The following is a 26,659-nucleotide window of genomic DNA, read 5'->3' on the forward strand; positions in this document are numbered from 1 at the left end:
ATTACCATTCTTCTGTGGTGATGACATTTAGTATTTACTCTAAACTTTCAAGTATATAATACAGTACTGTTATAATTATCATGCTGTACGTTAGACCCCCAGAACTTACTCATCTTACAGCTGGAAGTTTGCACTCTTTGACCAACATCCCTCCATAGCCACTGGCAGCCACCATTCTACTCTATATTTCTGTGAGTTTGGCTTTGTTAGATTCTGCATATAACTGAAAACATACAGTATTTGTCTTTCTCTAGCTTACTTATCTCAGTGTAATGCCCACAAAATTCATCCATGTTGTCTCAAACAACAGGATTTCCTTCTTTTTTAAGACTGAATAATATTCACACACACACACACACACACACACACATACACACACACATATAATGTATATATACATATTTTCTTCATTCAGCTGTCAGGTGGAGACTTAGTTGTTTCCATGTCTTGTCTATTTTAAGTAACAGTACAATGAACATGAGGTGCAGATATCTCTTCTGAGGTAATGATTTCATTTCCTTTAGATATATACCCAGAAGTAGGATTGCTGGATCATATGATAGTTCTATTTTTCATGTTTTCAGGAACTTCTGTTTTCCATAATGGCTATACCAATTTACATTCATACCAGCGTTCTACAGTTCTCCTTTCTCCACAGCCTAGCTAATACTTGTCTGTTGTATTTTTGATAATGGCCATTCTGACAGTTGTGGTTTTGATTTGCATTTCCCTGATGATTAGTGATATCAAGCATCTTTTCACTTACCTGTTGGCCATGCATATGTCCTTTTCAGAAAAATGTCTATTCAAGTCCTTTGCCCATTTTTTTAACTGAATTCTTTGTTTTTTTAAGTATTGTCCTAAAAAACTAAGTAATTACTTTTACTTTTCTGTCTCCTGAACACTCCCCTCTGCCCCCCCCCCCAAAAAGGAGGAAAACAAGGAAACTTTGCGCAACAAATGAAAACTATTTCTGGGTCCTTTGAAAAAGATTTGCAGGTTGATAACATTATCTCTTTATCCTTCAACCTAGGACTTTTCTTTGATGATGGTATATTTTCAAGGTACTCTGACACAGCAACTTTAGGTGCTCAAATTGGACAATGAAAGCTTTGAACAGAACTGAGGAAAAGATCAGATGAGGTATTTGTTAAAGCATCCAGCACAATGTCTGGCTCATCGTAACTACTTAAGTGTTGCTCCAATCAGAACCACAAAAACATTATACCAAAACTAGAAGAAAAGGAGAGTACGGAAGAGAAGAAAAGAATATAAAAACAAGAACCCTACTAATATTAAATTTAATAATAGAACCACTGAATTATCCATCTGAAACTAAAATTACACTGTATGTTAATTAACCAAAATTTAAATAAAAACTTAAATACCGGGAAAACAAATTAATAATAGTGATGATAAAAAAAATTGGGGGGAGAAGCACACAGCCACGCTCATGTACATTTTACTTCTTTGAGTGAGAAAAAAAAAACAAGGAAAAATATTTCAGGTTAAATAGTTTCATACACATAGTCACAAACTCATCTATTCAGTCTAGATAGCTTGACTATAACGTGAGTAGACTGAGAATAGAAGTAAGAACATAATATACAAGTACTAAGTATCTGAAATTTAAGGGATATCCACATTCAGTCATTTTCACTGATCATTTCTGAATAGTTTAGAAAAATAGTTATCTGTTTTTCATGTAGGCCAATTCAGGAAAAATAAAAAATGTTTATAAATCACAAAATTTTAAAATTCACATTTAGATACATTTTTAAGTAAAATATTACTGCAATTTCTGTTGCTTCCTTTCTAAAAAAAGACCCAATGAAAGAGTTGTGCTTTTAATTAAGTAAATATTCAAATCTAAGCATATTTGAGAAGAAATAATATGGAGGAAGCTCTCTAATATTTTATCTTCATATTAGATTACAGACTGCTGTAAAGTTAGAGGGGTCATGAATTACTCAAGTGGTATCATGGATTAAGAGAAAAGAAGCAAGGGAACATTTGTGTTCCTGGCAAAGTTTGGTGCTTTTTTCATAAGTTATATGAAAATCTATGAATTTTTTAGCTAAATGATTTCATAAGAATCATAACTTTTTTCCCCTAACATTTTAAACCTTAGAGTTAATGTAATCCAAATAACATTTTACAGCTCAAGAAACATCCCGAGATTCTAGTTAAATATTTGGCCAAGGTGGAATGAATAGAGACCATAATCCAGGTGTGGCAGAGATGGCTACCTTTCCACCAAAATCTTTCCTTGGTTCTTCAGGAATAGAATTGTATCTCAGCAACTGCCTCCCTAGCATTATCACATTTCCCAGTCACTCTTGCAATTTAGTTGTAACACATGTCCAAATTCTCTTCAAGGGAATGTGAGATGACATGATATTGCCACTTCCAGGCCAGTACCTTAAGACCAGAAGAGGAGGCCACACCTTTTCACGTTTACACATTTTCCTCTCCTCTTCTTGCCACGTGCAATCTGGATGTGGCAGCAACCCAACTCTAACCATATGAACAAGGACAAGACCACAGAGCAACCGCCCTCAAGGTCTTGTCCTAGGGAACCTTTGGGGGCTCCCAGACCATTTCATGGGTTCTGCTTTTTCAGTAATAATTTTTAGTAATAATAGCCTACATTAATTACTATACTTCATATAAAAATTTGTAGTATATGTGATACTATTAAAGAGTATCATGAATTTATGTCACATAGAATAATAGGATGACTAAAATAAGATTATTTTAAGTTAATATTAGGGGCAGTGGGGCAAACAATTCCTTTAAACTATTAGAATTATGCTTCAGCTCCTATGTAGAATGAGCAATATGAGAGAGAGCAGCTGTTATTACCATACTTGTGTATTTTTTTATAACTTTGATTAGATATGAACTGGAGTATCATAGCATCTCAGAATTTCATTTGGCTTTGGCTAGTAACATTCATTTACTACATGCCAACAGAGTTATTTCATTACCTAGCTTCATTTTCTGCTATGCTAGGCATTTCAGTCCTAGGTAAGTTGTTAAGAGGTAACTAAGGTCAAAAATGAAGAAGATAAATTGCATGGAAAGGATATAAGTATAAGGACTTATATATCAACCTTGAATCATACTTAAAGTTATAACACACTATAAGATAAACATTTTTTTTTTAACTCTGTTAGAAAATAACACACATACCAAAATTCAGAAAGGAGCTGGAGCAATTTGACTGAACAGAGTCTGCAGGCTTGTTTGGTGGGGAAGAATTACAGATACCTAGAATCAAAAGGAAAAAATGTAAGGGAAAAAATGAAGGCAGACTCCAATTACTGTGTATCAGACCACATAATTTTGAAATTAAACTTTTCCTCCAAAGTAATACTCCCAAATAAACGTATTACTATATAATGTAACAAAATATAGATGCTTACAAATGGGTTAACACTATAATCTCATTTTGGTGTGGGTATTTTTTTAAGGGTTTTTTCCCCCTTGGAAACAGATTGTCTAGTAAAGCCCAACACTAAAGAGAAATCACCGGAGTATTCAGAAATAACATCCATTACATTTTGAGTCAACTTCTTGGGGGATTCACATTGTGGTTTTTTATTTCATTTTACTTTGCACTCTGATCACTTTTTTTTTTTTTTTTTTTTTTTTTGAGAGAGAGAGAGAGAACAAGCCCATGCAGGGGAGTGGTGGAGGGAGGAGGGGCAGAGGGAGAGAGAAAATTCCTAAGCAAGCTTTACGATGGATCCCACAGTCCTAAGACCATGACATGAGTCAAAATCAAGAAGAAGATGCCTAACCAACTGAGCCACTGCACTCTGATCACTCTTAACACGTTTTAAATAATTTGTTTTGCACATTAGCTCATCCATGGCACACCTATGATTTTTCTTACAGTATCCTTTACTCCTAAATATCTTTCTTCACTTTCCAGCCTATATTTTTCCCATTATAGATGATTCTAGTTAGGCCCAGAATCTCCCAAAAGCATTGTTATATTGCTTTGTTTTGCTATTTTAGCTACTTACAGGTCGGTTTAAAAATGTTTCTCTTCCCAGCACCTTAAGATATTCATGTAAAAGTTACTGCCCAATTTTTAAAACAGTCCAGTGAAAACATCATCCATATTTTGTGCATGCACTACTTAGCAGTGAAAAAAGATGATTTCAGGTTTATATAAACCTTCTATAAGACTTTATGTAAAAAGAACATATGATTAGGGAGAAATTATTAAAATAGTCACCTTTTTTTGGCTTTCAGCATTTTGAGTGTACAGTATGGGGACTGCATCTGTGTTTGTAAACACGTGCCTAATGCTAGGATTCAAGAAAAAAAAAACCCTCTCCATGGAGGTACTTGAGTATGAATCACTAGAGTACATACTGAATTTCAATCAGATTCAATTAAAATATATATTTATTGAATGCCTATTATGTGCCAAGCCTTGGGCTAGGCACTCAGGATAGAGACATGAATAAGAAGTAAGCGAAGGTGAGAAATTCAGGACATATCAAAATCATCACTAAACTGCATGTGAGCTGACAGTAGTATACATCCTTCAGAAAGAAAACAGTTGTGCCCAAAGGGAATGTTGTGGGGTTTTTTTGTTTTTGTTGTTGTTCTTTTATCACAGGGGACAAAATCTGCAAATATATCAGAGGGAACAGCTATTTTGCATATTGGCTTGTCACAGTTTGGTTTGCTTTTTTTGTTTCTTTTTCAAAATGGCAGTGCCATATGGTTGAACTTAATATACTTGCAAGTACCTAGTTTTGTTAAGTTATTATGCAAATAAGACTGATTATCCTACAATTTGCTTTTCTTGCTTAATAAACATCTTGGGTTTTTTCCTATGGCAGCTCCGGTAGAACTATATTATGTCACAGATATTTTTAAGCTGCCTGCCCAGCATTAATTCCTCATCTTTCTGATAACAGAATTTGAGTTTTCCTTTAGGAAACCACCCCTCCCCAATTTTCAGCTCCTATATGTCTGGTGAAGTTGATTCTACTCTTAGATCATGGAACTGACCTATAGGGCTAATTTTCAGTTGGTGTATTGCCATAATCATACCAGGTATTTAGATCTGACCTCATTTCTTATTGGTCAGTGTCCATATATAACAATTGTTAAATATTTTAATAATAGTTAACAGTATGACAGTACGACACTGCTCTGCTTAATCAGAATATACTGGCAATAAATTGGTTCAAGGATGGGCAAATGAATCAAACCAAGACAATCAGGTCCAATCAGTCCTAGTCATCAGACTGTTCCTTGAGCAACCAGGAAAGAGCTAATTTTTTCCATCACAAGCCTGATACCACATGATAAAAGCCTCCTCATGAATGAACAAACACAGAGTAAAACAAAGCTGGAGATATGGAATGAGATTAGGTCCTGATTATATCATTTGAACTCTTGGTTACAGGCCAATGAATCCCCCTTTTCCGCTTAAGCTAGCTTTCATTGGTTTTTCTATCACTTGCAACTGAAGGATACCTGAGTAGTGTTTCCCACCAAAAGTAGGCGTCAGGGACCATGGTCAATATCTTCAGTTCTTGTCACCCTATAATTCACTCTCCACACAGCAGATAGCGGGATCTTTTTTAAAAACAGATCATGTCTGGGACGCCTGGGTGGCTCAGTTGGTTAGGCAGCTGCCTTCTGCTCAGGTCATGATCCCAGGGTCCTGGGATCGAGTCCCACATCGGGCTCCTTGCTTGGCAGGGAGCCTGCTTCTCCCTCTGCCTCTGCCTGACACTCTGTCTGCCTCTGCTCCCACGTGCGCGCTCTCTCTCTCTCTCTCTCTCTAACAAATAAATAAAATCTTAAAAAAAAATAGATAAAAACAGATCATGTAACATCTCTGCCTAAAGCTCTTCAGTGACTTCCCATTACACTTAGAAAAAACTCTGAACTACTTAGCATGACCCGTAACGATTTAACTACCTTCTCCCCCACTTCCACCATCTTGTCAGCCACACTTTACTGCTCTGCCCTCTTGATACCATGCAGCTATGATGGCTTCCTCTCTGTTCCTACAATACACTGAACTCCTACCTCAGAGGGTTTGCATATGCTGTTCCCTCTATCTGGAGGGCTCCTCTCCACTTTTCTCCTGGCTGGCTACTCTTTCAGGTCTCAGGTTTAATGATCACTTAGAAAGGGCCTCCTAGACCACTCTTTCTAAAATAAATCCCTTTGGGGATGCCTGAGTGGCTCAGTGGGTTAGGCTGCTGCCTTTGGCTCAGGTCATGATCCTAGGGTCCTGGGATCAAGTCCTGCATCGGGCTCCTTGCTCAGCGCGGACCCTGTTTCTCTCTCTGCCTCTGCCTGCCACTGTGCCTGCTTGTGTGCACACACTCTCTCTCTGGCAAATAAATAAATAAAATATTTTAAAAATTGAAAAAATAAAATAAAATAAATCCCTTTGTTATTCTCTCTCATAGTTACCCTCTTGGTTTCCTACACAGCATTTATCACCATGTCTTGGTATGTTCGTATCTGTGAATTGTTTAATATCTGAATCCCTCACTAGACTTAAGTTTCACAAAGGCATAGTCCAATACCTGTTGTGTTTCCCATCATATACCCAGTGCCTTACAAAATGCTGGACGCACAGTAGGCACTCAATGAATATTCAATGAATGACTAACACTATGCTTAAATGCAAGCTTAAAACCACAGGTCAAGAACACTCATTTTATTAAAAGTAAGACCAGCTTTAACTACAGACAAGTTAGAGATCCAGGCTAAAGGGAGAACATCTGGACTTCAGGAGTCATGAACCATCTGGAAGGGTAAGAGGAGACATACCCGAGTACAGGCAGATAAATCTAAAGCTTCAGGTTTTTTTTTGTTTTTTTTTTTTTAGCTTCAGGATATTTTGAGGGCCAGGTATTATTCTTCATTTAAGGACAAAAGACCAGAGGATGAAGGCAACTGAGAAACTGAAATTAGTTTAGATCTAGAGAATGATCTGGGAGGTCTTATTTAGAAATAAGACTGAGAATTTCTGAGCGTCCCACATATTGAATCTATGCCAACCTAAATTTACCTGAATTTCTGTGTCTTTGATATCCCCAAGATAGGGTTGGGGCTATGCAAAAAAAAAAAAAAAAAAAAAAAAAAAAAAAAAATCAGTCTCTCTCTCTCTCTCTCTCTTTTTTTAAGAGAAAGAAAACGGTGTTTCATAAGCTAAGCTGTTCAAACCAAGCTGGCTAGCTGTTCAAGTCAGTCACTTCTTTGCTTCAGGCTGTTTTATTTCCCCTGTTTTATACTACAGTTTTCTCTGAAATGTTTAAATTCCCTTTTGACTCACTTTAGAGGAAAGAGTAAATTTTCCAATCATACTTTATGATCATAGGTGAGAAATCCATTCACTTCTAAGATCAGGTGTAGTGTCAATGAAGGCAAGCTAGAACAAGTTTATTGATGGGATAGTGAAGAGAAAACTTAGCAGAAACAGGTAAGATTCAGCTATAAACCTTCTTATATAAACAATACCATAAATTGTGTTTTCTCAGCGCTCTTTGTCCCTCCCTATAATACCAGTATAATGCCAAAAAAACTGTTTGGTCCTTAGTGATTAACCAAATGGATCAAATTCATAAAAAGTATATCACTATTTTTTATATACTATGTAGTTATAAATAAGGATTTCTGAGATAATTTCCCACAGTTTCAGGAGTCTTTTGGTTCTGTTTTCATTACAATAGAGCGAAAATAATAAGCAACAGACTTTTATTACCAATAATACTTGGCAAAAATGGAAACGTGTCAATACTTTGCTTCTTTCATTAAATTAACACATTTGTTTCACAATATGCTTTGCTGTGACTATTTTCAAAGAAAATACATTCAAGGTTAGACTGCTAGTAATTTTAAATAACACATTTGTATGACAGCATCTCAGGATGGGTGGAAAGTGACACACATCATATTATTCCTGTCTGTTAAACAAAAACTCCCCTTCCCTTTACTCGCTTCCAATATTAGCACTGTGGATCCTCACAGGCTACAAGGCCCCAGAGTGATCCTTCTGACACAGAGGGCCCTAGCAAGGCTCTGTATAGGAATACTATTGCTAATGTTTTCACAGAGTGGTTATATAAGGAAAAATTACATAATTGTGGAAGTGTATATGTATTCTAAAAAAACAAGTAAAAAGAAACTTACTCTTTTTCACATTTCTCAAAATTTTCAAACTCTACAAAAATGAAAAGGAAAATGTTAGTTTTTTCTTATTTTCCTATGAAATCCAAAATACTTTCATCAAGTAAAAATACAGATTTCAGTTGAAAGGATTAATTTCCCTAAAAATAGCCATCAAATGCACAAAATTATTTTTCCATCTTGCTATTTTAATTCAGTGCAAAGTCTCCACTAGATTTTATCTTGCTATTTGTTTCCCATCAACATAAGAATCACTCTACGTATTTAGAAGGAGTGCTATCAGAATATCAGAGAAAAAAGGAGTCCCTACGTTTCTTCTTTATTAGGACCATTCTAGAAACCACAATGGCTTCTGAAGATAGCTATGATACCCAGCCATTCCCATTCTAGCCAAGAACTTCTAAAAATCCTACTCTGAACTAAATTTACTAAGGTCCACTCCATACTGTTACCATGCTACTTCCCTCTCCTTCTGTTCAGCAAAACCACTCTACCTCCTTTACGGTGAAGTCCCTAACTTATCTCTTCCAGGAACCGACCCATATTTCTCTTCTTCGCATACCTCGGCATGTATGTTTTTAATCTGTTTCGTGGTATTTTGTTCTTTTTGATATCTTCATGTTGTTTCTCATATAGGCATTGTATTCCAATGGATTAACTGTTCTCTTTTCAAGGACACATAGATATCCTTTAGGGCGTTTCTATCTTCTAACACCTAACAGAAGTGTAGTTTTCTATATAATAGATATTTAATAAATTCTTTTTGGAGGGAAATTTTTTATTTAAATTTTTTAAAATAAATCATTAATTTATAATTCAAAATATTATAGTCAAAATGCTCCCATCTTTGTTCTCCATCTATCCAGTTTCTGACCCTTCCTCCACAGATAACCATTATTGTTCATTTCTTATGTATCCTTCCAGAGTCACTTATAATGTACAATACAAATATAGATCATATTTTCTACCACTTAAGGAAAAGTTAATAAATTATAAATAAGTACACTGAGAGCATCCTCATTCCTTTTTAAACTATATATTATTTCATTATATGCATATACTATGATTTATGACTTATTTAATCAGTTGCCCTAGTGATTAACAGTCTTGTTCCCAATCAGCTGTTCTTATAAATAATCTAATTTCCATCTTGATTCTGGCAACAGGGAAGGGGTGAAGGGTGTGAACACCTTCAGAAATGAAAAGACTCTGGCATGTTTCTTAAAACTCCCATCTTTTTTACCTTAGTCCTTGTGAAACCTTTTCCCGGAGTCTTCAATATCTGTTTTGAAGATGTTGAATTATCCATGGTATTAAGACAGCTAGTAGAATAAGTCTTTACAGGCTGAGCTTGCATACCTTTAAAAAAAATGATTTGATGCATAGCTTTTTAAGCCTTTGGGATATATATAGGTATATATTCAGTAATTCTTAGCTTGGCTTTTTTATGCATTATTTTTATATTATGGGGTTTTTTTAATGTATTATTTTTATCTTGTTTAATCATTCTTTATACCTTTACCATTTAGGTCCTACTTTATTGTTAATCTTCTAGCAGTCTCATTTTTATAGCTTTTTTGAGAGGAATATAGTAGTCACTTACAATCTTCATCAGCAAGAATGAAGGACTCCAGGGTTCTTTCTGGGAGTGGAGGTGGGGGGGGGAGAAGAACGATCTTGATGTAGATCTGTGATAAGAAGAGTAGACAACAAAAGAAGACAAAACAAAAATCCATCAATTAAATGTTAGAAGTCAAAACTCCTTTTGGTGTTGTATAATGTTTCCAACTTTTCTATATTAACCTATGACAAACACATAAAAAATAATCTGAACAACAGCCGGAGCCACAAGAATTTTGTTGTTCTAGCTTTTTAGCCAATGAACCTATGATGCATCAAAAACTTGTACTCCCTTAGAAAAGTAGTTTTCCAAAGAAATTGAACTTGAAATTAATCAAGCTTCTAGATCTAACCGCCATTTTACATAGAATCCTGGGGATAGCATAACATGTTAATAAATAAAACCATGAGAATATAAACAACAAAAATCCAGAATATTCACAGTCTTTAGGACAAATGATCCACGCTCTTCTACAAATAATGGCATGAGGGAATAAAAAGGAGGGAAAACTCTTACAAATTTTAAAAGACTTAACAAATATATAAACCAAATGCAATGTGTAGACTTTGAACCCAGATGCATATAAACCAACTGTAAAAAGACATTTTTGAGGCAATTTGAGAAAATTCTATAAAATCATATTAAGGGATTATTGTTAATTCCATTGGCATGATAATACTGCTATGGTAGGCTTAAAATGTGTTTGGAATTTTCCATGATATAAAGAATTTTAAATAATAGAGCTATTTTCCCAAAATATAAGTCCTAAAGATACAAAGAGTGTATGATAATCTCATTATACGGTGCTGAATATAATTACATACCATATTAATGTCTTTTGAAACTGAAAATGTGGCTCAGAGCTAGAGTTTCACCTATCTTTGGTCTTGGGTTCTTTAGGCCTTAGGATTTCTCTCTAAAGCAAGTTTTCTTGTTGTTTCTTTCTTATACACCAGGTGATATGCAAAAAGTAAAGTACAATCCTTATTTCTAGCACCTAATATCATAACTGGCATATAGCAGGCACTTAATAAATATTTGATAACTACTCTGAAGTTGCTTATCATCTTCCAGTCTGCTGTTAGAAAGTACACTGAGAACTAAAGCTAACTTGCAGTGAATGATATCCTGCCAAATATCTTCCTAAAATACCACTTTCTTTTCTTTTTTTAAAAGATTTTATTTATTTGACAGAGAGACAGCAAGAGAGGGAACACAAGCAGGGGCAGTGGGAGAGGGAGAAGCAGGCTTCCCGCTGAGCAGGGAGCCTGATTCTGGGCTCGATTCTGGGCTCGATCCCAGGACCCTGGGATCATGGCCTGAGTCAAAGGCAGACGTTTAACAACTGAGCCACCAAGGTGCCCCCTAAAATACCACTTTCATCTTTATTTCTCCTGTGATGAAGAACCTACAATGCTTATTACTTATTGCATTAAATCTAAATTCTTCTGCCTAGCTCTATGTATGTAGATAGAATACACATAATAAAATTTGCTATTAATGACAGTACATTTACAGTGCTGTACAACCATCACCACTATTTCGAAAACATTTTCATCACCCTAAAAAGAAACTCCATATCCACTTAGCAGTAATTTCCCATTCCCCCCAGATTAGATTGGCAACCACGAATCTGCTTTCTCTATATATAGATTTCCTTGACCTGGATATTTTATCTGCCTAACTTTAAAATCCTTCAGAATCTTTCCACATTTCATCCAAATTTATTTTCCATAGTTCCCAGAATAGATTCTCTATTGCAACTAAATTAACCTACTCACCATTTCTCTATACTCATCATGCTTATTTCTACCTTTTAAGTCAATGCTACCCTGATTCCAGCTCCTGGAATTCCCTCTTTTTTTCTCTGTCTACCCATATTCATAAATTTCTTTCTTCTACTTAGTGAAGACTTTCCTAACCACTCCAGTGATATTTCCTTTTTTTCCAGACTCCTGGTGATTAGAATCAGTCCACACAGATTATCAGTTAATGGTTCCAAGTAAGTATTAATTTTGCCTACCCAATTTGAATATAAACATTAAAAAATATCTTTTCTTGTATATCCTGACTATCCTAACACTGTATAAAGCATATAGAACTTGCTTAGAAATTGCTCGTTTAATAATTATCTAATAAAAATGGTAATACATAACATTTAATGAGAGCTTATTATTTGACAATCACTGTGTTAAAAACTTTATATGCATTGTCTCACTCAACCCTTACAAAAACCCTCTAAGAAACGAGTTCTATTATTCTCATAATATAAGTGAGGAAAATCAATAGAGAAAGTATATAATTTAACCAAGGTTATGCATTTTGATAACTCCTGGTAGGCTAAAGATTTGATTTAAAGCCTATCTGACTCCAAAGCCCATGTTCATTAACCGCTATGTTAAACTATCATGTAATTTGAATAATATGTTCTTATGAATAACTATGTTAAGGGCAACTACCACCTGTTATAATGTATGTAAAGTACCTGTATGTGCCCAATAAATGTTAGCTGTAGATATCGTTATTTGGTGTATAAAACAAGCAAAACTCAAGGCCCTTCAGTGGCTCAGTCAGTTAAGTATCTGCCTTCAGCTCAGGTCATGATCCTGGAGTCCCAGGAATCAAGCCCCATGTTGGGCTCCCTGCTCACTGGGGAGTCTGCTTCTCCCTCTCCCTTTGCTACTTCCTCTGCTCCTTCTCTCTCTCTCTCTCTCTCTCTCGCCCATTCTCTCTCAAATAAATAAATAAAATCTTAAAAAAAAAACAGCAACAAAGTACTGGAGAAATAACAGCAAATTAAAGATCTAAAGAATCAAACTGCTAACAATGGTAAAACCTATAAAATAGAAATGCTGCAAAATGTTAAGAAAATTCTACTTGAAATTGTTTTTGTCTTTGTCTTTGTTTTTAAGGATTATACGTCAGGGAGTAGAATTCTAAAATCCTGTGTTTTCCTTGCCCTTGACAAGGCAAAACTCCTAGCCTGGGAAAATCAGGAAAAAAACAATAAATAGTGGAGCTATTATGGGAACCATGCCATCTCCTGAGGTGAATTACTCTAAACTTAATGAGTCATTCTTAGAGTATAAATTCTTAGAGCTAAATGTCATTAAAGCCAGGGGGAGTTGTTTTTTTTTACCTGATTTGGGACTCCGGAGTTTTACACTCTAAAAGAAAGAAATAAGAGAAAAGTGAAAGAATCGGTACCCAAATTTAGAAACTCTAAGCAATATAAGGCATTTTTGAAAGCCTTATAGAGACAGTCATGAAATGTTGACTTTATTTTTCCTGATTTGTAAGCACACTAAATTATGAAAAGGCATCCTGAACTCCTACAGTGTTTTACTCTTTCTCTAAATTTATTTCTTTTTTCCCTTTTATAAAGAAAAATTATGAATTTTTTAAATATTTAATTATTTTTTTAAACTTCAAGTGTAATTAACATACAATTTTATATTAGTTTTGGGTGTCAAATGTAATGATTCAACAATTCTATACATTAATCCGTGCTATTCACGGATTAATATGGATATTCCGTGCTATTCACAATAAGTGTGCTCTTAATCCCCTTCACCTATTTGACCCATGTCCCACCCACCTCCCTCTGCTAACCATCAGTTTGTCCTCTATAATTATGAGTCTGTTTTTTTGTTTGTCTCTTTTTTCTTAGCTCCTTTATTTTGCATGAGGGTTCCTTTTTCCTCGCATTCTCACCAACACTTGTTTCTTGTGTTTCTTTCTTTTTTTTAACCATTGTAACTGGTGTGAGATGATATCTCATTGTGATTTTGATTTGCATTTCCCTGATGATGAGTGATGGGCATCTTTTCATGTCTGTTGTTCATCTGTATTTCTTCTTTGGAAAACGTCTATTCATATCTACTGTCCATTTTTAAAATCAGATTATGTAGGGGTTTTTTATATAAGTTGTATAAATTCTTTATATATCTTGGATATTAACCCCTGATCAAATATATCATTTGCAAATATCCTCTGCCATAACCTTATGGTGATTTTTGTATGTCATGGCAATTGGTCCTAAAGTGATCCTTTTTTAATTTATTTCCTTCCTACAGAACATTTCCCAGAAAATTTAACTGGAGGTAAATTGTTGAAATTGAAATTACTTCATGACACTGGAAAAGGAGTGATTGTTCTTGGCTCTAGCAGTTGTTAAGATAAAGACCATCACATGTGAGCATATTATTAACAATAATAACTACAAATATATTAAAAGTGTAATCAAAAAGATAAAGAATATTTGCCTACTAGCATTGCAGTTGTAGTCACTTTAAAATGTTTGTTTAGTTAATTACTTTTCTGATCTCTGAAATTTTAAGGTAGTTGGTTCATAGAATATATACAAACATATAACAGATTGTTGAAGTGTAATTTTACTTCCAGAAGTGGGGAGCATTATCCTGAAAAGTTTATCTTAAATAGCATGGACTTTAACATCTGTCTTTCAAAAAATTGCTCTCTACAACATATTATCAGAGAACACGATACAGCCTACCAAATGACTACTATGAACAGGCTACCTACTTATAAAAAATTTATTTTTGCCTTAACTGTACTTCAGGAACCAGTTCAAACATTTCCTCTTTCACTATGCCTTCCTTAGTCACTTCCAACTTGAAAGTTTCATAAGGGCAAGACTTGTGTCTTATCCATTGCCTTATCCCCATATCCTCTAGCACATTGTTTTATAAAGAGTATAAATGAGTATAAGGAGTATACATATAAGCAGTATAAGTACTGCTTAGTATTTGTTGAGTGATAGGCTTTAAAAATACAAGGAGTGCAATTTTGGTCTGTGGAATCCAGATGAGTAGAAAAGAAAAAGTGTTATGGACCTTAGTTGGTCTAAGTCTCACAGTGTCATCAGATGTCCTTGACTCAGATGTTCTATTCCATTGTAGTGATGTTCCAACTTTTGCCTCCTCAGCTGAAGATAAGGATTTGGGAACATTCAGTGGGAATTCTCCTGAAAGTAAATATGGTCCAATTCTTAGGAGTGTTGAAATTCTTACAGAATAATGCAAATGTTACTCACAGCAGCACGCAGAACATTGACAGGACCTGAGAAGTATTCTAGTTAATCCACTTTATTTTACACTATCTGAACAGTACTCACCAGCTTCCTCCAGCACAATAAAAGACTCGGGTGTCCGTTCAGGAAGTGGAGGGGGGACTTCATCATCTATCCTTGGACAAGTTGCTATCCAAAATTCCAGAAATAGAACCATAATTTTTCATTAGAAACATCCAAAGGAAATTCTTTTTTCTTTTTTAAGATTTATTTATTTGTTTGAGGGAGAGAGAAAGAGCAAGTGAGCATGAGTGGGAGGGAGAGAAAATCTCAAGCAGACCCCATGGTGAGCATGGAGCCGTTGTACATGAGGCTCGATCTCAGGACCCTGAGATCATCACCTGAGCCAAAACCAAGAGCTGGATGCTTAACCCATGGTGCCACCCAGGAGCCCTGCCAAAGGAAATTCTTTTTTTTTTTTTTTTTTTTTTAGTTTTTTTTTTTTTTAAGGTTTTTGTTTTGTTTTGTTTTGTTTTGTTTTGACAGAGGGAGGGAGATCACAAGTAGCCAGAGAGGCAGGCGGAGAGAGAGGGGGAAGCAGGCTCCCTGCTGAGCAGACAGCCTGATGTGGGGCTCCAACCCAGGACCCTGAGATCATGACCTGAGCTGAAGGCAGAGGATTAACCCACTGAGCCACTCAGGCACCTCATTTTTTTTTTTAAGAGATTTTTTTGCCAAAGGAAATTCTTATATTCTAATCTTGAAGTAAAGTCCATCAAGCATCATTACAATACTTAAACTGGTATGTTTTTACTCAAGGAAAAAGCAAAATAAATTCTCCCATTTTAATTTGCAAACCCAGGAGGCTTTGCTGCTTCTTCAAAATTTATTCCCTATTTCCTTTAAAGGCCCCAAAGTGTTTTGGTCGAGTCACTCAGTACGTTAACAGAATATAAAACATTATATTAATTCAGGAAGTTTTGAGTTATTTTCTATATAACCCTTTTGTTTCATGTACAATATTCAATAAAGCATGATAAAGCACTTTTAAATATGCCAAGGATTCAGTTACAGAGTAGGTTGAAGTTTAAAGATTTTAGTATCACTTCTTCATTCTACAGTGAAGAATATGGATTTTTTTCCTTTTTACAAAACAGTGGTATAACAAGGTTTTCTATTTTTCTACAGAAAAATTCAGAATTTTTATAGAAAAATTCAAATGCTGTTATAAGAAACTGCCACCAGGTGGCATACATGTCATGATGTTACAATCCCTAAAGCTCGAATTTGCTTTTGAAGATGATGCTCAGAGAAGTTTAAGGTATTGTGGGTAACTTTAAAAAAAAATCCTTTAAATTATAAAACAGGATCAAAATACATAAAATAAAGAAGCAATTAGATCCAGGTAAAACATTTTTGTCACAAACTACACATCCACACATCTATCTACTAAGAAACGCTGTACAATAAATCATGTTATAGAAAAAATTTTTTCTACGTCCTATTTAGGTAAAATGCCATTCATAAACTTCTGATAATATATCTGGAGAGTTAAGCTTGGTCTTTTCTTCACCTTCTTCCCTATCAAGCTATTATAACTATCTCTAGGAGGATACTTACTTTTACTTTTAAACCACTCAATAAAACAAAAACAATATGCATAATATGCAAACATCCAGGACAATAAAGGTGAAAAAGCATGAAAATAAAGGTGAATATAAGATGATAGTCCCACATAGCATATAAATGTATGTTCTCATCTACTACGTTATTATGCAAGGATGGGAAGAAATCAGGTCCTCCTCTTCCAACTCCTGCAGAAGAGAACTGAATGCTTAACGATCTGTTCAGTTCAGTGCAGCCACATGGTTGAGCAAAAATGTCCTGAGGCACCATGCAGTGCTATGGATCAAATCATTTCTGCTGCTTCTTTGAAAGTTGCTTCCGCCTAGCAAGGGTGAATTGTGGACCTCTGATAAACATCCCGAGGAATGGGGATTGCCTCCTTTAGGGACACACTTGCTGGCATAGAGCCTGCCTCCGTTGCTGCCTGTTTCATCAACGATTACATGTTGCTATTTTTTAACTCATCCCATCATGAAAACCCTTGGGGATTTATTTCTTTGAGGAGGAGAAGGAAGGAGGAGAAAGAAGCTGAGAAAGACCAGGGGGAGCATGAGAAGAAACCAAATCTTCTATAGAGAAGAGTGAAATCTAGAATGCCATATAAACTTCGAAAAAAAAACTTACCTACTACTGCTGTCTCTGGGTTTGGAGAGGGGTATTCGGTTGGAGGACTCAGTGCTAAAGAATCACATGAATTGTAAGAAGAAAAGAGGGTTGTAGAAGATGCTGGCAATGAGGAACAAGGCAAAACGTTTCCATCTGGCTTCTCAGATAAATCAAGAGACATCTTAGAACCAGCACTACTAGGAGACAATGATAAGAAATAAGGATCTTCTACAGACATGTAAGAATATACACGAAGAGGCTGAGAGTCCTGCCCCTTTGCAACAGAGGCGCTGCACATTTGGGGCTGAGAGTCTGACGGCAGTGAATCATTCTGTTCTGCCAAAGAAGCATGCCTCGCTTTTTGAGCCTGCTGGAGATAAGAACTGTGGGGTTGAGATTCCAAACAAGAAACATTTTCCTTGATGTCCAACTCCTCGGTGTTTCTCTGTTGTATCAGCTCAAAGGGCGTTGATTTGGTCCGTATTATCGGCGCCTTTGAATTAAAATACCTTCCTGCCACATCGGCAGCTTTAGAATTTGGACACGCTCCAAACAAAATCGCACTCCAATCTAAACTCTGATGCTTCTGAAGAGGCTTCCCAGCTATTGGAAACGCCTTGGTCTCCCAATGTGTGGTTATGTCGGCATTTTTGTTACAACTACAGTTTAGCTCCAAAAGGTCAAAAGCACGGCTCTGTTCACCACCGTGCAAGGCTAACCTTTCCTTTTCACTTCTGTCAGGAGTCCTGAGGTCAAAAGAAGAATCTTCTGCACTTTTCACCCTTAGCTTTGGTTTGCTCTGTTGTTTCATCTTCTCTGCTTCTTTTAAGGTGCTGAAACAAAAACAAAGGAAGGATAACACCATACCCCAGAGAGGTCTCCTGTTAGCATCACATCAGTGAGACAACACAGGGGTGTGTAAAATTGTACTCACCTTTTTGGTAAATTGGGAGAATAAGACTCTGTTTCTAGAATGGGATTTTGCTTAAGAATGGAATCCTGTGCTTGAATCTTCAAGAGAAATAAGGAAGACACTGGTTTTTAGTGAAGAAATGGCAATATTTTAACATTTCATAAACTTGAGAAGTTACTTTTCAGAAAACATAAAGATTTAAAATCATTCACAAAGGAGATGAGTTTCCAAAATATCAAGTCCAACAAGAACTTGTTCGCGTACCAAGATCAAAGGATTAATAGTGTTATAGAACCTAGAAAGTGTCCACTTATAGTATCAAATGTGGGACTTTTAACATGTCTTTGGGGGTAACTTTTAAGAACAATCTACCTTCAGAAATGACATCATCTTAATTCTTAAATTACTAAGTGCTTATTAGGTCCTTATACTTATCTTGTTCTACCTCTTTCTTCCTTACAACCTACTAGCTATACTGGTTTTGTTGTCATTCCTTAAGCATACCAAGCTTGTTTTCAATTCCAGCCTTTTACACTTACTATTCCCTCTGATTGAAATACTCTTACTCCAGATTTTGCATAACGGGCTCTTTCTAAGTAATTAGAAATGTCTACTTAAATGTCACCTGCATAAGGAAATCTTCTCTGACCACTCAACCTAAAATCATATTCCTACACATTTGTCAGCCACTCTTTCTTCATAGCAATTATCACATTATGAAATATGTTATGTAGAATCTTGGATACCACCAATTTGTAAACTATATCCTGAATTTAGAAATGTTTATATGCATTTTTTAAATGTCATCAACCACTGTAAGATTCCACCTGTTATGGGTTTAATTATGACTCTCAAAAAGATATATTGAAATCTAACCCCTGGTATCTGTGAATGTGACCTTATATGGAAATGAGTCTTTACAGATGTTATTGGTCAAGATGAGCTCATACTGGATTCAGGTGGGCCCTATCACAGTGGCTTGGGTCCTTATTTAAAAAAAAAACAAAACAAAACAAAAAAACCAGGGACTCAGAGACATAAAGGGAGAATGCCATGTGATAATGGAGACAGACTGGAGAAATGGATCTTTAAGCCAATAAATGCCAAAGATTGCTGGTAAACACCAGAAACTAAGAACTCGCTAGAGATATGAGAGAAAACATGGCCTTGCTGACACGTTGATTTTGGACTTCCTACCTCCAGAACTATGAGAAAATAAATTTTTTTAAACAAAGTATCAGTTGTATGAAGTGTGTTGCATTTAAAATTTAAGATTTTTTTCTTATTTGACAGAGAGAATGTGGAAGTGCAAAGCAGGGGGACAGGGAGAAGAGAAGCAGGCTCCTCACTGAACAGGGAACCTGATGAGGGGCTCTATCCCAGGACCCTTGGATCATGACCTGAGCCAAAGGCAGATGCTTAACTGACTGGGCCATTCAGAGGCCTGAAAATACATTTGTTTTAAGTCCTCCTGAGTTTGTGATATTTGTTACAGCGAGTCTGGTAAACTGATAAGAGACATGAATACCCCACTTTCAATAATGGATAGATCAGATAGAAGATCAGTAAGGAAATAGAGGACAGACATGAACAACACCATAAACCAATTAAATCTAACAGCACATACAGGACACTCCACATTACAACATACACATTCTTCTCAAACTTGTATGGAATATTGTCCAGGATAGACCACATGGTAGGCCACAAAACAAGTCTTAATAAATTTTAAAAGATTGAAGTCATACAAAAGTATCTTTTCCAATTATAACAAATTGAGACTAAAAATTAATAACAAAAGGAAAACTAGAAAATTCACAAATGTGTGTAAATTAAACGACTAATGGGTCAGAGAAGAAATCACAACAGAAATTAGAAAATATTTAAAAGTGAACAAAAACACAGCATACCAAAATGTATGAGATATAATGAAAGTGATATTCAGACGGAATTTATAGCTATAGATGTCTACTCTTAAAAAGAAAGATTTTGAGTGATACACTATATGTTAATTAATTGAATTTAAATTTTAAAAAAAGAAGAAAGATCTCAAATCAATAACTTAGCTTTAAACCTAAGGAACTAGGGGAAAAAAAAAACTAAACCAAAAGCTAGCAGAAGGAAGGAAATATTAAAGATTAGAGCAGACATAAATGAAGTAGAGACTAAGAAAACAATGGAGAAAATCAACAAAACCAAAAGTTGATCCCTGGAAGTGATCAATAAAAGTGACAAACCTTAGTTAGATTGACTAAGGAAAAAAGAGAGAAGACTCAAATTACCAATATCTCAAATTACAGAAATAAAAATGGGTACATTACTACCAATTTTACAGAAATAAAAAGTATTATAAGACAATAATGTGAACAATTGCACATCAACAAATTGTACAACCTAGATGAAATGGACAAATTCCTAGAAACACATGATCAACCAAAACTGACTCAGGAAGAAATAGAAAATCCAAATAGACCTACAACTAGTAAGTAGACTGAATCAGTAATCAAAAGACCTTCTGACAAAGAAAAGCCAGGACCAGATGGTTTCATTAGTGAATTCCACCAAACTTTTAATGAAGAAATAATGCCAGTCTTCCACAAACTCTCCCAAAAAATTAAATAGGAGAGGATACTTACTAAGTCATACTGTGACACCAGCATTGCCCTGATACCATGGCCACACAAAGATACTACAAGAAAAAGAAAACTATAGATCCATATCACTTATGATTATTGATGCAAAGTCCTCAACCAAATACTCATATTCAGTATCATATTGAATCAGTAGAAGAAGAAGGAAGAAGGAAGGAAATATTAAAGATTTAGTATCATACTGAATTCAGCACCATATTAAAAGGATTATACACCATGACAAAGGGGGATTTATTCCCAGAATGCAAGGATTGTTCAACATACAAAAATCAATCAATATAATACACCACATTGATAAAATAAAGGGGAAAACTCCCATATGAGCATGTCAGTTGACACAGAAGAAAATCATTTGACAAAATTTATGATAAAAACAACAATCCAGAATATACAGAGAACTCCTAAGACTCAACAACAACAACAACAACAAAAAAATCCCAATTCAAAAATGGGCAAAGGACTTATATAGACACTTTCCAGAGATTATATGCAATGGCCAATGAGCACATGAAAAATACTCAACATCACTAATCAGGAAAACACAAACCAGAACCACAGTGAGATACCACTTTATACCCATTGGATGGTTACCATAAACCAGCAAACAAACATAGGAAATAAAAAGTGTTGCTGAGGATATGGAGAAATTGGAACCTTGTACATTGCTAGTGGGGATGTAAAATGGGGCAGCTGCTGTAAAAAATAGTATGGCAGTGCCTCAAAACATTAAACATAGAATTATCATGTGAGGAGCACCTGGCTGGCTTGGTCAGAATAGCATGTGACTCTTGATCTCAGGGTCATGAGTTCAAGCCCCAGATGGAGTGTAGAGGTTACTTTAATAAATACTAAAAAAAAAAAAAGAAAGAAAAAAGAATCATCACATGACCCAGCATTTCCACTTCTGCATATATACCCCAAAGAACTGAAAACAGGAACACAAAAAGATATTTACACACTCATGTTCTTAGCAGTATTATTCATAATAGCCAAAAGGTGGAAGTAAACCACCTATTAACCAATGGATGAATGGAGGAACAAAATGTGGCATATGATGGAATATTATTTAGCCTTAAAAAGGAAGGAAATTCTGATACATTATGACATTGATGAACCTTGAGGACATCATGCTAAGTGAAATAAGACAGACACAAAAGGACAAATATCATGTGATCCCACTGATATGAGGTACCTAGCGTACTCAAATTCATAGATACAGATGGTAGCATAGTGGTTGCCAAAGATGGGGGAAAGGGAGAAAGGAATGGGAAACTCTAAAAGGTATAAAGTCTCAGTTTTTCCAGGTAAAAATAATTCTGGAAATGGATGGTGGTGATAATTGCACAATATTAATGTTCATAGTATCATTGAACTATACACATAGAATTAGTTAAGGTGGTTAAATTTACGTGTATCTTACCACAGTTTTTTAAAAACGCTTTATTTTAGGGACTGAGAGTGCATGTTCATGTGTGCAAAGGGGATAGGAGCAGAGGGGAAGGGAGAGGAAAAGAGAATGAATCCCAAGCAGACTCTGTGCTGAGCATAAGCCTGATGGGACTTGATTCCACAACCCCAAGATCATGACCTGAGCTGAAACCGAGAGTCAATGCTCAACTGACTGAGCCACCCAGGTGCCACTATTTTACTACAACTTAGAAATTTTGAAAAAAAAAGTAGGCAAAGGACTTGGATATATATTTGTCTGAAGAAGATATGCAAATGACCAATAAGCACACAAAAATATGATGCTCAACATCAACTAATCATTAGGGAAATGCAAATCAAAACCATGAGATACCACTTCACACCCATTAGGATGGCTATTATCTAAAAAAAAACAAAGCAAAAACCAAAAACCAGAAAATGTCAAGTGGTGGCATGGATGTGGAAAAATTGAAACTCTTATGAATTGCTAGTGGAGATGTAAAATTTTGCAGCCACTGTAAAAAACAGTATGGCAGTACCTTTAAAAACGAAACCTAGAATTACTGTATGATCCAGAAATTTCTGGATTCTTCTGGGTATATATCCCAAAGAATTTGAAGTAGGGACTTCAACAAATATTGGTACACCAATTTTTTTAAAGATTTTATTTATTTATTTGATAGAGCACACAAGAAGGGAGAGAAGCAGACTCCCCACTGAGCAGGGAGCCCAATGCAGGACTCCATCACAGGACCTTGGGATCATGATCTGAGCTAAAGGCAGGCACTTAACCAACTGAGTCACCCAGGCACCCCTGCACACTAATTTTTATAGCAGCATTGAATAATGTGAATACAGTAACCAAAAGGTGGAAACAATTCAAGTGTCAATTGGTGGATGAATGAATAAGCAAAATGTGGGATATACACACAATGAATATAATACAACCATAAAAAGGAATGAAATTCTGATGCATACTAAAAAAAAAAAAAATAGATGAACCTTAAAAACATGCCACATGAAATAAGCCAGATGCAAAAGAATAAATACATGATTCCACTTTTATGATGTACTTATAGTAAGCCATTTTATAGAGACAAAAAGTAGAATAGAAATTGCTAGGGGCTTGGACAGCCACATGCAGAAAAATGAAATTGGATCATTTCCTTACACCACACACGAAAATAGACTCAAAATGGATGAAGGACCTCAATGTGAGAAAGGAATCCATCAAAATCCTTGAGGAGAACACAGGCAGCAACCTCTTCAACCTCAGCCGCAGCAACATCTTCCTAGGAACATCGCCAAAGGCAAGGGAAGCAAGGGCAAAAATGAACTATCGGGATTTTATCAAGATCAAAAGCTTTTGCACAGCAAAGGAAACAGTTAACAAAACCAAAAGACAATTGACAGAATGGGAGAAGATATTTGCAAATGACATATCAGATAAAGGGCTAGTGTCCAAAATCTATAAAGAACTTAGCAAACTCAACACCCAAAGAACAAATAATCCAATCAAGAAATGGGCAGAGGACATGAACAGACATTTCTGCAAAGAAGACATCCAGATGGCCAACAGACACATGAAAAAGTGCTCCATATCACTCGGCATCAGGGAAATACAAATCAAAACCACAATGAGATATCACCTCACACCAGTCAGAATGGCTAAAATTAACAAGTCAGGAAATGACAGATGCTGGCGAGGATGCGGAGAAAGGGGAACCCTCCTACACTGTTGGTGGGAATGCAAGCTGGTGCAGCCACTCTGGAAAACAGCATGGAGGTTCCTCAAAATGTTGAAAAGAGAACTACCCTATGACCCAGCAATTGCACTGCTGGGTATTTACCCTAAAGATACAAACGTAGTAATCCGAAGGGGCACGTGCACCTGAATGTTTATAGCAGCAATGTCTACAATAGCCAAACTATGGAAAGAACCTAGATGTCCATCAACAGACGAATGGATAAAGAAGATGTGGTATATATACACAATGGAATACTATGCAGCCATCAAAAGAAATGAAATCTTGCCATTTGCGACGACGTGGATGGAACTAGAGGGTATCATGCTTAGCGAAATAAGTCAATTGGAGAAAGACAACTATCATATGATCTCCCTGATATAAGGGAGAGGAGATGCAACATGGTGGGTTAAGGGGGTAGGAGAAGAGTAAATGAAACAAGATGGGATTGGGAGGGAGACAAACCATAAGTGACTCTTAATCTCACAAAACAAACTGAGGGTTGATGGGGGGAGGGGGGTTTGGAGAGGGGGGTGGGGTTATGGACATTGGGGAGGGTATGTGCTATGGTGAGTGCTGTGAAGTGTGTAAACCTGGCGATTCACAGACCTGTACCCCTGGGGATAAAAATATATGTTTATATAAAATAAAATTTAATAAAAAAAAAAGAAATTGCTAGGGGCTGTTGTAGGAAGCATGGAGAGTTTCAGTTTAGGATGATGAAAAATTTCTAGAAATAAATAGTAGCAATGGTCATGCACATAGCGAAGGTACTTACTGCCACTGCATTGTACACTTAAAAATGGGTAAGGTGGTAATTTTTTCCACTGAGATACAATGATATATTTGACTACAATAGAAAATATGAATGGGGGAAGTGTTTCCTCCTCCTATTTTCTGGTATAGATTGTGTAAAATTCATGGTAATTCTTCCCTAAACATTTGGCTAGAATACTCAAATTATGTGGGCCTGGAGACTTCTTTTTTGGGAGTTTTAAAATTACAAGTTCCTTTTCCTTGACTGTTATGGGGCTATTCAAATGATCTATTTCATGTTGAGTAAGCTGTGGTAGTTTGTGTTTTATGAGGAAGCAATCCATTTTGTCTAAGTTGTCAAGTGTAGATGTGTCCAGTTCATACTATATTCCTTTATTATCCTTTTGATATCTACAGAGACTCTAGGGCTCTCCCATTTCACTCCTGATATCATTTCTATCTTTTCTCCTCAGCAGTCTTCATAGAAGTTTTGTCAACTTTATTGATTATTTTGGCTCTTTTTTTCACTGTTTTTCTGTTTCCAGTTTCACTGATTTCTGCTCATTATTTCTTTCCTTCTCTTTTCCTTGAGTTTATTTAGCTCTTTCCCTCTCTTAAAGTGGGAGCTCAGATTGTTGATTTTGAGACTTTTACTGTTTTCAAATGTTTGCATTTAGAGAGCTATAAACCTTCCTCTCAAAACTGCTGTAGCTTTGTTCCACAAATGTCAATGTGTTGTATTTTCGCTTGTATTCAGTTCAATGTGTGGTTTTTCAAAAATTTCCTAAATACCCATCACCCATTTAGCCCATCTCCCTCCATCAACCCTCAGGTTGTTATCTATAGTTAAGAGTCCTTCATGGCTTATTTCCCTCTCTTTTTCCCCTTCTCCTACATTCATCTGTTTTGTTTCTTAAATTCTACATATGAATGAAATCATATAGTATTTGTTTTTCTCTGACTGACTAATTTTGCTTAGCACAATACACTCAAGCTCAATCCACATTGTTGGAAATGGCAAGGTTTCATTCTTTTTGATGGTTGACTAATACACACACACACACACACACACACACACACCATATATATACATACACACACACACACTCACACACACACCGGGCATTCTTTTTGATGGTTACCATCAAAAAGAATGCCCGGTGTGTGTGTGAGTGGTGTGTGTGTGTGTGTGTGTGTGTGTGTGTGTATTTTTAGTATATATATATCATATATATACTATAATATATATATTATATGATATATTATATATAATATATAATATACATACACCCATATAATGTAAAATATATAAATAATACTGAATATATATATATATATATATATACACACACACATATATATATATATCAATGTGTTATATTTTCACTTGTATTCAGTTCAATGTGTGGTTTTTCAAAAAATTCCCATGAAACTTCCTCTTTCAATCAATGGATTATTTAGAAGAATATAGTTTAGTTTCCAAGTGTTTGGATCTTTTCCTGTTATGTTTCTGTTATTGACTTCTAGTTTGACTTCACTGTGGTCAGTGCATACATTCTGTATGATTTCAAATCTTTTTTTTTAAATGTTTGAGATTGTTTTGTGGCATATATATATATATATATACACATATATATATAATATATGCTACTATAAACATCAGAGTACATGAGCCCCTTTGAATCAGTATTTTTGCTACCTTATTCATGTTTATATGAATATGTGATATATCTTTTTTCTCAATCTTTACTTTAAACCAACCTATATATTTAAAGTATATTTCTTGGGGCGCCTGGGTGGCTCAGTGGGTTAAGCCGCTGCCTTCGGCTCAGGTCGTGATCTCAGGGTCCTGGGATCGAGTCCCGCATCGGGCTCTCTGCTCAGCAGGGAGCCTGCTTCCCTCTCTCTCTCTCTCTCTCTCTGCCTGCCTCTCCGTCTACTTGTGATCTCTCTCTGTCAAATAAATAAATAAAATCTTTAAAAAAAAATAAAGTATATTTCTTATAGACAGCATATATATATGCTATATAGCATATAGCATATAGTTTTAAATACTCTGCCAATCTTTTAATTGGTATATTTATACCATTTACATTT

General features: G+C 35.6%; 1 protein-coding gene across 1 annotated transcript in view; it reads right to left on the bottom strand.

The window, feature by feature from the left end:
- The window catches only part of LOC111143089 (protein tyrosine phosphatase, non-receptor type 22), a 59,678-nt gene that overhangs the window by 1,088 nt on the left and 31,931 nt on the right, over nucleotides 1-26,659 (bottom strand). The window contains 10 exon segments of the mRNA XM_022496553.1: nucleotides 3,196-3,273; nucleotides 8,188-8,218; nucleotides 9,428-9,543; nucleotides 9,788-9,845; nucleotides 9,847-9,872; nucleotides 12,945-12,972; nucleotides 14,662-14,792; nucleotides 14,943-15,026; nucleotides 17,088-17,902; nucleotides 18,004-18,080. Of these exon segments, the coding sequence (XP_022352261.1) occupies nucleotides 3,196-3,273; nucleotides 8,188-8,218; nucleotides 9,428-9,543; nucleotides 9,788-9,845; nucleotides 9,847-9,872; nucleotides 12,945-12,972; nucleotides 14,662-14,792; nucleotides 14,943-15,026; nucleotides 17,088-17,902; nucleotides 18,004-18,080 (1,444 nt within the window).

This window comes from Enhydra lutris, unplaced genomic scaffold, assembly GCF_002288905.1.
Source record: "Enhydra lutris kenyoni isolate GAN:26980312 unplaced genomic scaffold, ASM228890v2 scaffoldscaffold9, whole genome shotgun sequence".
NCBI classification, from domain to species: domain Eukaryota; kingdom Metazoa; phylum Chordata; class Mammalia; order Carnivora; family Mustelidae; genus Enhydra; species Enhydra lutris.